This window comes from Phocoena phocoena, chromosome 1 (assembly GCF_963924675.1).
Source record: "Phocoena phocoena chromosome 1, mPhoPho1.1, whole genome shotgun sequence".
Lineage (NCBI taxonomy): Eukaryota > Metazoa > Chordata > Mammalia > Artiodactyla > Phocoenidae > Phocoena > Phocoena phocoena.
The window spans coordinates 50,813,630-50,826,714 of record NC_089219.1 but is presented as its reverse complement, the minus strand read 5'-3'; the positions used below and the strand labels follow the sequence as shown (position 1 = coordinate 50,826,714).

General features: G+C 32.7%; 1 protein-coding gene and 1 pseudogene across 1 annotated transcript in view; one reads left to right on the top strand and one right to left on the bottom strand.

The window, feature by feature from the left end:
- The window catches only part of HOOK1 (hook microtubule tethering protein 1), a 64,926-nt gene that overhangs the window by 16,307 nt on the left and 35,534 nt on the right, over window positions 1–13,085 (bottom strand). The window contains exons 10-12 of the mRNA XM_065875832.1: window positions 7,739–7,879; window positions 6,401–6,602; window positions 5,477–5,587 (exon numbers count right to left, since the gene is read on the bottom strand). Coding sequence (XP_065731904.1) covers window positions 5,477–5,587; window positions 6,401–6,602; window positions 7,739–7,879 — 454 coding nt within the window. The remainder of the gene's footprint in view (window positions 1–5,476; window positions 5,588–6,400; window positions 6,603–7,738; window positions 7,880–13,085) is intronic.
- Window positions 5,613–6,023, top strand: LOC136130669 (large ribosomal subunit protein eL43-like; annotated as a pseudogene).

Here is a 13,085-nt window from a genome sequence, read left to right as displayed (position 1 = left end):
CTTAATTTAATTTGATAATTGTTCCTTAATTAAAAATGACAATGTTTTAGTTATAGTGCTAAGGGGTAATTTCTCTTGTATAAATCACATAAATAATAGACTTTATACAACACAAAGCTTGTGATTTTCTCCATTAGATAGTTTATCTTTGAATCAAATGAATGTAATTATGCAACAGAGCACAAATATGCAACTGTAGAGTAATAAAAGTACATGGACTTTGGAGGCAAATAGATCGTGCCCTGAATTCAGTTTCACTATTTCCAGCTATACTATCTAAGGCAAGTTATTGATTTTTTGGCTTGAGATCTTTATCATCAAAATGAGAATACTGATTCATAAGCCCCTGCAAAGGTGTTCTGAGTAGCGAATGAGATAAAGTTTGTCTAATATCTAGACTATAGTCTGGTGTGTAAGAGATGCTGGAGACTTGTTATTTCCTTCTATTACTCTAAGTAGCATACTGGAAGTATGAATTTGTGGAAAAACATTATTTCCTAGGGATAGCATGCTAGGACTTCATATCATTGGCTATTTTATTTTACAGCTGACAGCCAATGACAAATTTCTACACTCTGTACAAAAGACTCATGTTTAAATGATTTTCCCGGAACTTGAAAAGTACTTTAACATAAAATCATATTTTAAATGTTATATTTCAAATCAGTAAACAAAACTCTACTTAGTCCATTATGTGGTTCAAATCAACCTAACAGTAAATTGGTTACGGTCCAAGGGTCCTGACTCCAAGGGTCCTTAGGCCAGAGTGCACAGATGCCGTAGGAATCTCTGAACATGAACACTATAAACTATAACTACAGTCAGGCATGAGGACCCCTATAAATCTGTTCCTTCATAAATGCAATGCAAACACTAGCTAATTTGTCAAAATCAACTTTTCCAGAACTCTGAAAATTAACCAAGGGTCGGCCATGATCTGAGGAGCACTTGTTAAAGAAACTCTGCTAAATCTCAGAACAGGGAGCTTTTTGTTCTTTTAACTATTCTTACTACTATCACCCTCTCCCCAACTCTGGAGTAGCCTTTAAAACCAGCAGATTTTCAATCTTTGTAGCTTTGTTCCTGTTTTTTGTTTTGGCCGCACCACACGGCTTAGTTCCCCAACTAGGGACTGAACTCAGGCCCACGGCAGCGAAAGTACTGAGTCTTAACCACTGTACCACCAGGGAATTCCCTCTCAATTTCTATGGCTTTGAAAAACAGCAGCTTAGCCACCACCAGAATGGGCAGACTGGATATGAAACTCCTCCTAAAATAGCCCCATGCTTAGAGAACTGTCACTATCTGGTCTGTCTAGAAGCACCCTGGAGAAGCCCCAGTCATACTTTTCATTGATTGATTTGTCAAAAACAATCATCAGCAATTGTTTTCACTATAGCTGCTGGAGGCTGTGATGCCAGTTAGGGCAAACAAGAGCCTTGCCAAAACCTTACAAGGAAGAGCTGAGAAACAAGAAATCCACAGAGGACTTAGAAAAGTTCTGACATATCCCTGGAGATCCAGGAGGCCAGCTATATATAGAGTTGTGTGCATGCCCAGAAAAGACCTGAGAGGGCCCCAATGTCTCAGCTCTGGATAAACTTGAGGCCCTGTGCAAACAGGAAGTAAAGGCAAAGGCAGAGTTTTAAATTGCCTAAGAATTGAAGACGTTTTCCAAAATATACAGAGTCCTTTGGCAAAGGTTGGGAGAGTTATTGGCTCAAGGCATCTATGGAAATATCTGACTAATCATCAACTGATCTCAATGGTAACTGAGCAAGAGAATTCAGTGGTTGAACATTACAAAGAAAGAAGATTTTATAGAATTAGTCCAAAAGAGTCACTAAAAAAACCAGCAATAATAACAAACTCTGAGGTTGAAGGAAAATCTGGATTTCCAGAGTTGAAATATTATATTATTTTAAAGGTCATATTTTCAAAAAAAGTATGAAACATGCAAAGAAACAGGACAGTCCCAATGCAGGAAAAAAAAAGACAAACAGTTAACAGAAAAAGTCAATGAGATGACCCTAGTGGGTGGACACACTAGGTAAAGACTTCAAGTGAGCTAAAACCTAAAAAGCAGGAAAAATTTTTCAGCTCATTCTATGTGGTATCATCTTGATACCAAAACCAGGCAATGACATCAAAAGAGAACTACCAACCAATATCTCTTATAATATAGATGGGAAAACACTCAACAAAATACTAGCAAATTGAATCTAGCAATATGTAAAAAGGATTATACCCTATGACCAAGTGGAATTTACCTCAAGGATGCAAACTGATTTAATATCAAAAATCAGTGTAATATACCACATTAATACAATAAAAGACAAAAACCACACATCATCTCACTGACCCAGAAAAAGCAGATGACAAAATCCAAAAACTTTTCAGGATAAAAACATGCAACAAACTAGGAATAAAATGAAACTTCTTCAACCTGATAGAGGGCATCTACAAACAAAACCCACAGCTAGTAACATATATAATGATGAAACAGTGAATGCTTTCTCCCTAATATCAGAAACAAGAGAAGGATATCCACCCTTGCCATTTCTATTCAACAAAGTACTGGAGGTTCTAGCCAGGACAATTTGACAAGGAAAAGAAATAAAAGGCATCCAGATTGCAAAGGAACAAGTAAAACTACTTGTATTTGCAGATGTCCTGATCTTCTATATAGAAAATCCTAAAGAATCTACTAAAAACTATTAGAAATACTAAGTGAATCCAACAAGGATGCAAAATACAAGATCAGTGTTCAAAAATCAATTGTATTTCTATACATTAGCATTGAAAAATCCAAACATGAAACTGAAAAAATAATTTCATTTATAATGGTAACAAAAAGAATAAAACACTCATGAATAAAGCTTTAAAAGGTGCAGTCTTGTACAAGGAAAACTACAAAACATTGTTGAAAGAAGCTCAAGACCTAAATAAATGGAATGTTATCCTACAGTCATGGATCAGAAAGTTAATGCTATTAAGGTGGCCAGATTTCCAAACTGATCAACAAATTTAGGCAATCCCTATCAATATCTCAGTCTGGCTATTTTGCAGGAATTAATAATCTGATCCTAAGATTCATATGAAATGCTAGGGACCCAGAATAACCAAAACAATAGCTTTAAAAAGAAGAACAAAGTTGGAGAACTCATACTTTCCAATTTCAAAACTTACTACAAAGCTCCAGTAATCATGACAGTGTGGTACTAGCATAAAGCTAGACATACACATCAATGACAAAGAAAAGTCCAGAAATAAAGTCATATATTTATGGCCAAATGATTTTTTTTTTACTTAAAAAAAATAATACACTTTTTTGCAGAAAAACTGAACAGAAAGTACAAAGTTCCCATATATCCCCTCATCTCCCCCCATTCCCCAATTTTCCCTATTATTAACATATTTCATTATTGTGGTTACCTGTAAGAAATGATGAGCCAATATAATAATAATAACATTATTATTAACTAAAGGACATAGCTTACATTAGGGTTCATTCTTTCTGTTTCACTTTTATGAGTTTTGACAAAGGTATATCCATCATTACAGTATCATGGTCAATTGATTTTTAACAAGGGTACCAAGACAATTCAATGGGGCAAGTCTTGTCAACAAATGGTGCTGGGACAACTGAATATACACATACAAAAGAATAGAGTTAGAAACCTATCTCACACCACATTAAAATATTAATTCAAAATTGATCACAGAGTAAATATGAGAGCTAAAACTATAAAACTCTTAAAAGAAAACATAGTAATAAATCTTTACAACCTTAAGGTTATTCAATGGTTTCATAGAAACACCACCATAAAACCAACAAAAGAAAAAATAGATAACCTTGACCTCATCAAATAAAAAAACTACTCTGCTGCAAAAAAAATACCATCAAAAAAAAAGTGAGAAGACAACCCACAAAATGGGAGGAAATATTTGCAAATCATGTATCTGACAAGGGACTTATATCCAGAATATATAAAGAACTCTTAGAACTTAAAAAAAGGCAAATGACAAAACATGGGCAAATAATTTGAAGAGATATTTCTCAAAGATAATTAGAAATGGCCAATAAGTACATCAAAGATGTTCAATATCATTAGTCATTAGGGAAATACAAATCAAAACCATAATGCTATACTACTTCATACCCACTAGGATACCCAAAATTAAAATTTAATATACTTAGTCAAGGATGTGGAGAAATTAGAATCTACAAATATCTGGTGATAATGAAAAATGGTTCATCCACTTTAGAAAAGTCTGGTAGTTCTTAAAAAAGTTAAACATAGTTACCATATGACCCAGCAATACCATTCCTAGGTATATACTCCAGAAATGAAGGGACTTCCCTGGTGGTCCAGTGCTTGAAAATCTGTCTTGCAATGTAAGGGACACCAGTTCAAACCCTGGTCGGGGAACTAAGATCCCACATGCCGCACAACAACTAAGCCCACGTGCCACAACTAGAGAGCCTGTGTGCTTTGGAGCCTGCGCACCACAACTAGAGAGAAGCCCACACACTGCAACTAGAGAGAAGCCCGCGCACTACAATGAAGATCCCGCATGCTGCAAGGAAAGATCCCACGTGCTGCAACTAAGACCCAACGCAGCCAAAAAATAAATATTAAAAAAAAAAGAAAACATACGTCCACATAAAGACTTGTACATAAATGTTTATAACCACATTATTCATTTAATGGGCAAAAAGTGGAAACAACCCAATGTCCATAAACTGATGAACAGATAAATAAAATGTGGTATATCCATACAATGGATTATTATTCAGCAATAAAAATGAAGTACTGACACACACTACAACATGGTTGAACCTTGAAAGCATTATGCTAAATGAAGGAATCCAGTCACAAAAACCACAAAGTGTATGATTATATATTCATATATATAATTTGTATAATATATTATATATATATTATATATTATATTCATATAATTTATAGAGACAGCAAGTAGATTAATGATTGCTAAGGCTGAGGGGAGGGGGGCCAGAATGCAGGGTAACTGCTAATGGGCACACGGTGTCTTTTTGGAGTGATGACAGTATTCTAAAATTTGATTGTGATAATGGTTTCACAACGCTGTGAATACACTAAACACCATTAAACTATACCTTTTAAATGGCTGAAATTTATGGTATATAAATTATATCCTAATAAAGCTGTTAAAAAATTGCATCTATGGTCCTTGCTCTCAAGGAGCTGACAGTCTAGAGCTGGAAAACATGCACTGAGACATGACCTAGGCTCTGTGACTTCATCTTCCCATATGAAGGAAACTTACAAAACCCCATAAAGAATGTCTACAAGACTTTCTTTTATATCACCAATTTCAATTTGGAGAAAGACAGAACTGATTACATCACTTCCATTCTTAAAACAGCAAAGACAGTATTAAAAACTAAAACAAGATATACATATTACATATCAATTATATTTATGTTTACCTCTTTTTCCTTAAGTAAAGCTTCGTGTTTTTCTTCAAGCCGCTTCATTTCAAATGCTAGTGTGTCCGCCCTTTTGGTTTCAGAGGAAAGTTTAACGTGAAGATCCTGAACCTTTTATCAGAAACAAAAGTAAAAAATGAGAGTATATAATATTGATAGCTTTTCAGAGTTCAATAAATGAGAAACTGGAAATAAAATTTATACTAAGATTATAGTCTAATTCTAAATATTTGTGGACTCTCTGGGCTTGGTCCTAGGTTGCAGCGATGTGGCTAAATGCATCAAGAAGGTTGGAATTGTGGGTAAATACGGGACCCATTATGGTGCCTCCCTCAGGAAAATGGTGAAGAAAACTGAAATGAGCCAGCATGCCAAATACACTTGCTCCTTCTGTGGCAAAACCAAGATGAAGAGATGAGCTGTGGGCATTTGGCACTGTGGTTCCTGCATGAAAACGGTAGCTGGTGGTGCCTGGACCTACAATACCACTTCTGCTGTCACAGTAAAGTCTGCCATCAGAGGACTGAAGGAACTGAAGGCCCAGTAAAGCACCACCATTTGAAATGTTGCTAGCCTATAAAAATTGGTTAATTTATATAACAAAAAAAAAATTTGTGGAAATGGCATGTAGATAAGAATAAACATAAGTTTTAAAATATACAAATAATAACTTAGCAAAAAAAAAAATATCAGCCTTCTACCCTGTTTATCTAGGTTGTTTTATAAACAGCAGAAGAGAATATTTTAGGTTATAACTCCATTCTCTAGGCATTTATCACTGGTTACCAGAAATACTAATAAAACAATAAAAATGTCCAAAAAATATACAAGCTCAGAAGCCAACAAAAATGTAAAAGACTTAGATAACTCAAAGTTAAACTCTTTCCAATTTTACTGATTTAAAAAATCAAGATATTTTCTTACCTGTCTCTTGTATGTTTCTAATTGTGTACGTGCTGCATTTGCCTTCTTTAATTCTTCTTCTAGGCTGACTGTATTATGCATATACATCATGTTTGTTTCCTGTAAAGTTTTCACCTGCTTGCGAAGGTCATTCAGATCTTGGAGCTTCTGACGATATATCTCAACTGTTGACTCCAGTTTATTTGCTTTATCAGAGGTAGCCCTATAATAACAAAGACTAAACATTACTGTGTAAAGACTAGTAGGTACACATAACAATGTTATTCTGGCTGTAAAATGAGTCTTCCCAATGAACTATCAATTGGTTAAAAAAAAAATGAGAGGGACAGAGAAAAGAAATCATAAACTTTGTGAGAACTTTGGAGACAGACTCAGGACTAAAACTTTCTAAAGTTCAACCCTTCGGTTATAAAGTCATCAAAATAAAAATGCTTCAAATTTGACAAACTGAATTATCAAACTATTTTATATATCAGAAAAATGTATAAAAAAATAATGGTTTTCTAAATATAATTGAACAATTCTGAGCTGCTCTGTAGCTTACAGGCCAATTGTGCTTTGTGCATAATATTTAACGTAGTTTTGCTCTAAGTATTTGATATACTAAGGAAGTTGACTCAACTTATAATTTGTTTAGCAAAGCACTTCCCTTTGGAGTTGTGCTTACCTGACAACTGGGCTAGAGCAAAAATAAATAAATAAACCAAACCACTTCAATATCACATGCAAGTTCAAATTAATGGTTATAAAGATTTCGTTTAAAATAACGACATTAAAAACTGCAAGAAAATGGCTGATTAAGAAAATTTAACAGAAAATATAAAAATCATGTGGATAGACTACTTGCTTCGGTAACATTTTACAGGCAAAAACTAAATATAAATTTTATATTGTCAAAGACTATAAGACAAACCTGAGATAACCTTGAAATAAATGCTAGGATTCTTATCTATATTTTATCAAATGTCAAAATGTGGTTTGTGACTGCATTTCCTTACACAAAAATTTCACAAGATATACTAGTAAGCACAAGAAAGTCAAGCCAAATGTATCTAAAAGTAACTCAGCTTACAAATTTTTAAGAAAAAGGTATCATTTTCTTAAACAAGAAATAAGAAAAAGGTTTATGAAACTGTCCTAACACGAATCAAATGTTATCCTTAAACGGTCCATAACTATCAACAAGCATAAAAGAAGTAAAGACTAGGAGGCTGGATAAAAACTGATCAATACTTGATATATACGGAAAACTCTAAGAATCCCTGATTAAGATAAGGAATACTGAAATGACTAAGTAATAACTTAGAAGTGACATAATTATATTTAGACATGCCGTACCTAAGAACATCTATTTCATCTTTCAGGGCTCTTGTTTCCTCAGCAAGACTAGTCAACTCATCATTCCTATGTTGAAATTCAATTAATTGCTTTTCAAGTTCTTCACAGTGAACACGGTAATCATCTTTTGCAGCTTCGAGCCTTGCATAAAGAAAACAAGTATTTATAATGTAATTTCCATTATTTCTTTTCTTACTGAGATATGAGCTTAGCAAAACTTACTTCTAAATTTTTTTTTGGATTCTGCATTCAAAAGAAGAAAAACTAAAGGAATAAGGTACTTTTCAGCTCTTGGTTTTAAAACAGACCTGAGAAGCAAAAGATGTTCAGAATTTTCATTTTTACGTCTAAAACACTGAGCTTGGTTTTCTAGTTCAAACAGGAATTTTAATTTCAAAAGATGACGAGAAAATGTATATATTAAAGTTATCCAAAAATATACATAGTGTGTAAATTAGTAAAATATTAACTCTAAGTATAGACTATGATAAAGAATAAATACTTCAAAGCCTAGAGCAACAACAAAAACTAAAATGACAATACAGTAATTAAAATATTAAAAAATTATTTGATCAACTGAAAATAATGCAAAAAAGGAAAAAAAAATAAACCCAAGACTAGATATAACAAATGAAAAATAGAAAATCGACAGACCTAAATACAGCCATGTCAAAAATTACATAAAAGTCAAATGGACTGAACATACCAATTAAAAAGGCAGAGACTATCAGACTGGATAAAAAAAAGCAAGGCTCAAATATATTTTAGTTACAAGAAATATTTTAAATATAAAGACACAATATATTAAAAGTAAAAAGATGAAAAAAAGTACCATGCAAACAGTAAGCAAAGAAAGCTGGGGTGGTTATATTAACATTAAAAAAATTTTTAAGACAAAAAGTATTACCAAAGATAAAGAGAGACAGTTCATAATAATAAAAGGGTCAATTTATCAGAAAGACATATCATAAAGGTATATATAAGTAAAAACAGAATTTTAAAATAGATAAAGCAAAAACTGACAGAATCAGAGATCCACAAATCGATAATTACTGTCGAAAATTTTAACATCAGTCTCCCAATAAATGATAGAACTAAACAAAAATGTCAGTAAAAATACAGAAAAGATCTGAATAACACTATTAACCAGTTTGATATAATTAATATTTATGATACAAGTCAGTCAAAAAAACAGAACACACATTCTTTGCAGGTACACATGGAACACTCACCACAATACAACATATGATGAGCAATAAAATAAGTATTATAAATATTAAAAGATTGAAGTCTCATGGAATATGTTCTCTAATCACAAGGAAATTAAATTAGAAATCAGTCACAATACGAAGTCTGTAGAAAAGCCTTAAATATTTAGAAATTAAACAACACATTTCTAAATAATCCCCAAGTCAAAGAAGAAATCACGAGGGAAAGTAGAAAATATTTCAAACTGAATAATAATAGAAACACAATCAATCAAATTTTGGGGACCCAGCTAAATCAGTGCTTAGAGGAAAATTTACAGCTTTAAAGGCTAATTTTAGAAATGAAGAAAGCCTTAAAATCAACCATCTAACTTGAAGAGGCTAAAAAAAGAAGGGCAAATTAAATCCAAAGGAAGTAAAATAAATAAAGAACAGAGATCTAAAACTTACAATATGGAAAGTTAATAAAGGATGTTTGAAAAGATTAATAAAATTGATGAACCTCTAGCAAGAGTGACCAAGAAAAATGAGAGAAAGCACAAATTACCAGTATCAGGAATGAAAAAGGAAATACCACTACAGATCCTACAGTCACTAAAGGGACAATAAATAGAATATTATGAACAACTTTATGCCAATAAATTCAACAACTTAAATCAAATAAGCATGTACCTTGAAAAAAACAATTTAGCAAACTGACATAAGATGAAACAGAAAATCTGAAAAGCCCTATGACCATTACTGAAATTATATGTGCCATTAAAAGCCCTTTCACAAAGAAAACCACAGATCCAATTGTTTTACTGATAAATTCTATCAAATACTGAAGGAAAAAATAGTATCATTCTTACATAAACTCTTTCAGAAAATAGAGGAGGAGAGAATACTTCCTAATTATTCTATGAGACTAGCAAAACTCTGATAACAACACCTGAAAGACATTACAAGAGAAAAAAGTTACAGACCAATATCTATTATAAAGACAGACACAAAAACACTTTCAACATATTAGCAAACCAAATCCAGTCATATGTATATAAGACAATAAAATATGACCGATTGGTTTTCCCTAGAATACAAGATTTTTTAACATTCAAAAATTAATCATATTAAAAGAGTGAAAAAGAAAAACCAAACCATCTTCTCAAGATGCAGAAAAGTCATTTGACAAAAAATCAACACCAATTAATGATAAAACTTGTAGCAAGGCAGAAATAAAGGGGGAACTCCTTCAATCTGATAAAAAGCAAATTTAAAAACTCTACAGCTAGCTTCATAATTGACAGTACTTAATTGAACATTTTCTCCTAAGACCCAGAACAAACCAAGATGTTTGCTCTTGCTCAAAACAAAGAAGATAAATACAAGGCAGAAATAATACAAGGAAGAGGTAAAGCTCTATTAATAGACAAGGTGACTGTAGATTCCTTAGGATTTTCTACTTCAATAAACAACTAGAAGAATCAGTAAGGGAATTAAGAAACTTTGCAAGACAGAAAGGTTTCAAAATACAACACACAAGTTTCAAGATACAAGATAAAAGTTTCAATGTACAAAGATCAATTGTGTATCTATATATTAGCAGTAACTTTTCAGAATAATGTTTTAATTGTGTTTGTAACAGCAAAAAAATTAAATATTGGGAAATAAAATTAACAGAAGACACACATAAAACTATGATGGAAACAACAGAAAATTGCTAGAGAAATTAGACTTAAATAGACGAAGATACTACATTCATAGACAGAAATTCTCAATATGGTCAAGGTATCAATCACATACAATCCAAATCGTAATCACAAAAGGTTGTTTTTTTTACAGAAACTGACTAAAAAAGCAAAGGATAGAATAGCTAAAACAAATTTTAAGAAAGAACAAAGTTGGAATATTCACACTACCTGATTTTAAATGACTTACTCTAGAGCCATAGTGATCAAAATCGTGTCTTATAGGCATAAAGATAGAAAAATTGATCAATGGGAAAGAACTGAGTCCAGAAAATGACCCAAATTTTATGGTTGTATCATTTTTCACAAAGGTGCCAAAGCAATTTGACAGAGTAAAATAAATTTCTTTTCAGCTCATGATACTGGAACAACTAAATATTCATAAGGAAAATAAAAATAAAGCTTCACATCCACACCTCACACTAGTTTCAAAAAATCAGTTCAAGATGGATCACAGACCTAAATGTGAAAGCTAAAACTATAAAGATTCTAGAAGAAAACAGTAGAGTGTATTTTCATGACAAGGGAGCAAAGATTTCTCAGACAGTGCACAAAAAGCACTAATCTTAAAAATACTGATAAATCAGACTTCACCTAAGTTAAGAACTTTAACTCTTTCAGATACCATTTGAAAAATGAAAAGGCAAGCCAAGAATGGATGAAATATTACTACCTGTATATCTGACAAAGATTTTGTATCCAGAATATATATTTTTAAAACTCCTACAACTCAGTAATAAAGAGAAACAACCCAATTTAAAAATAGGCTAACAGTGTGAAGAGACGATTCACAATGTAAGATATATTGCCAATAAGCACAAGAAAAGGGGCTTACCATATCATTAGTTATCAGGAAAATACAAATTAAAGCCACAATTCAACACCCTTAACACATCCCCTGGGATAACTAAAATTAAAAAGCTTGATAAAGCCAAGTTATGTTATACAGGCAGAGTAACTAGAGCAACCAGCAGCAAACACTGCTGGTGGGAATGTAAAACAATATGAACACTTTGGGAAATGGTTTGCCAGTATCTTTTAACACTAAACACAGACATAATGTGTAACTCAGCAATACCAGTTCATTCATGTATTTGCCAACGAGAAATGAAAAAATATGTTCACAAAAAGTCTTATACTCCAACGTTCATACCAGCTTTATTTATATTAGCCAAAATCTGGAAACCCAAATGCCCATCTAAAGGAAAATGAATAAGCAAAATGTGTCATAATGAGAAATAATTCCATATAATGGAATACTACTCAGCAATAAAAAAGAATGAACTACTGATATATTCAGCAACATCTGTAAATTTCACAAATATGCTGAGCATAAGAAGCCAGTCACCAAAGAATTCATATTGCAATTCAATTTATAAGTACTTCTAGATGAGCAAAAACATATCTATGGTGGAAAATAATCAGAAGAGTAATTCCTCTCTGGGAGATAGGGATTGACTGGGAAGGGGCATAGGGGAACTTTCTGTAGTGATAGAAATGATCTATCAAACAATAAAAGTGTGAGTTGCAAAAATGTATGCATTGGTTAAAACATGCCAAATTGTACTCAGTATTTATTCATTTCACAATATGCAAATGTCATCTTAAAAAAAAAAAAGAACTGTAAACGTACTGAAGTCTAGTATTACTTTGCTTTTTACAGAGGTATGGGTTAGCAATTCTTACTTCCTATGTATTTTGGGATTGAGTAAATGAGAAAATGTACTGAGGAAAGTGGAAGCCAGGTTTCTCACTGTTGGAGAAGGGAGTTACAATATGGAAATGGAGAAAATCAGAATGAACCCTGAAGTCACTGGACTAAAATGGAAGATGATAAGATGAACTCATTGTTCATAATTGTACGTATGAAAATAAATGCAGATATATGCATGTGTGCGAACATGGACTGGTATGAACCTGTGCAAGAGTATTTCCTAGCTCTGTACACCAAGGTGGCTCAGAAGTAATGACAGAAAATTTCAACTGGAGCATAGTTCTTTCTTTCTAAATAACATTCTCCACTAAAAGCAATCAGGGCTCCTTGGAGAAATGGCTGATTCTAAAGTTGAGGAAGAATACGAAGAGTCTGGAACATTTTGTTGTGCCAGTAAGTAAGAAAATACTCAAAGAAGGATAGCAACATGTTGAAATTGAAAGGTTTCTCAGTGGTCAAATCTGGGACAATTTAAACATCAAGACAAATGATGACAGTAATGGAACTACTGTCCATTGAATATCCATTACTATCAATAAATGGATCCATTTACTAAATGCAATGCATGATCCTGGATTAGATTCTGAACCAAGAAAAAAATTACCTATATAGGACACTGAAATAGCTGCTGGAATTTGAATATGATCTGTGGATTAGATAATGATATTGTATCAATGACCAATTCACTATTTTGATCA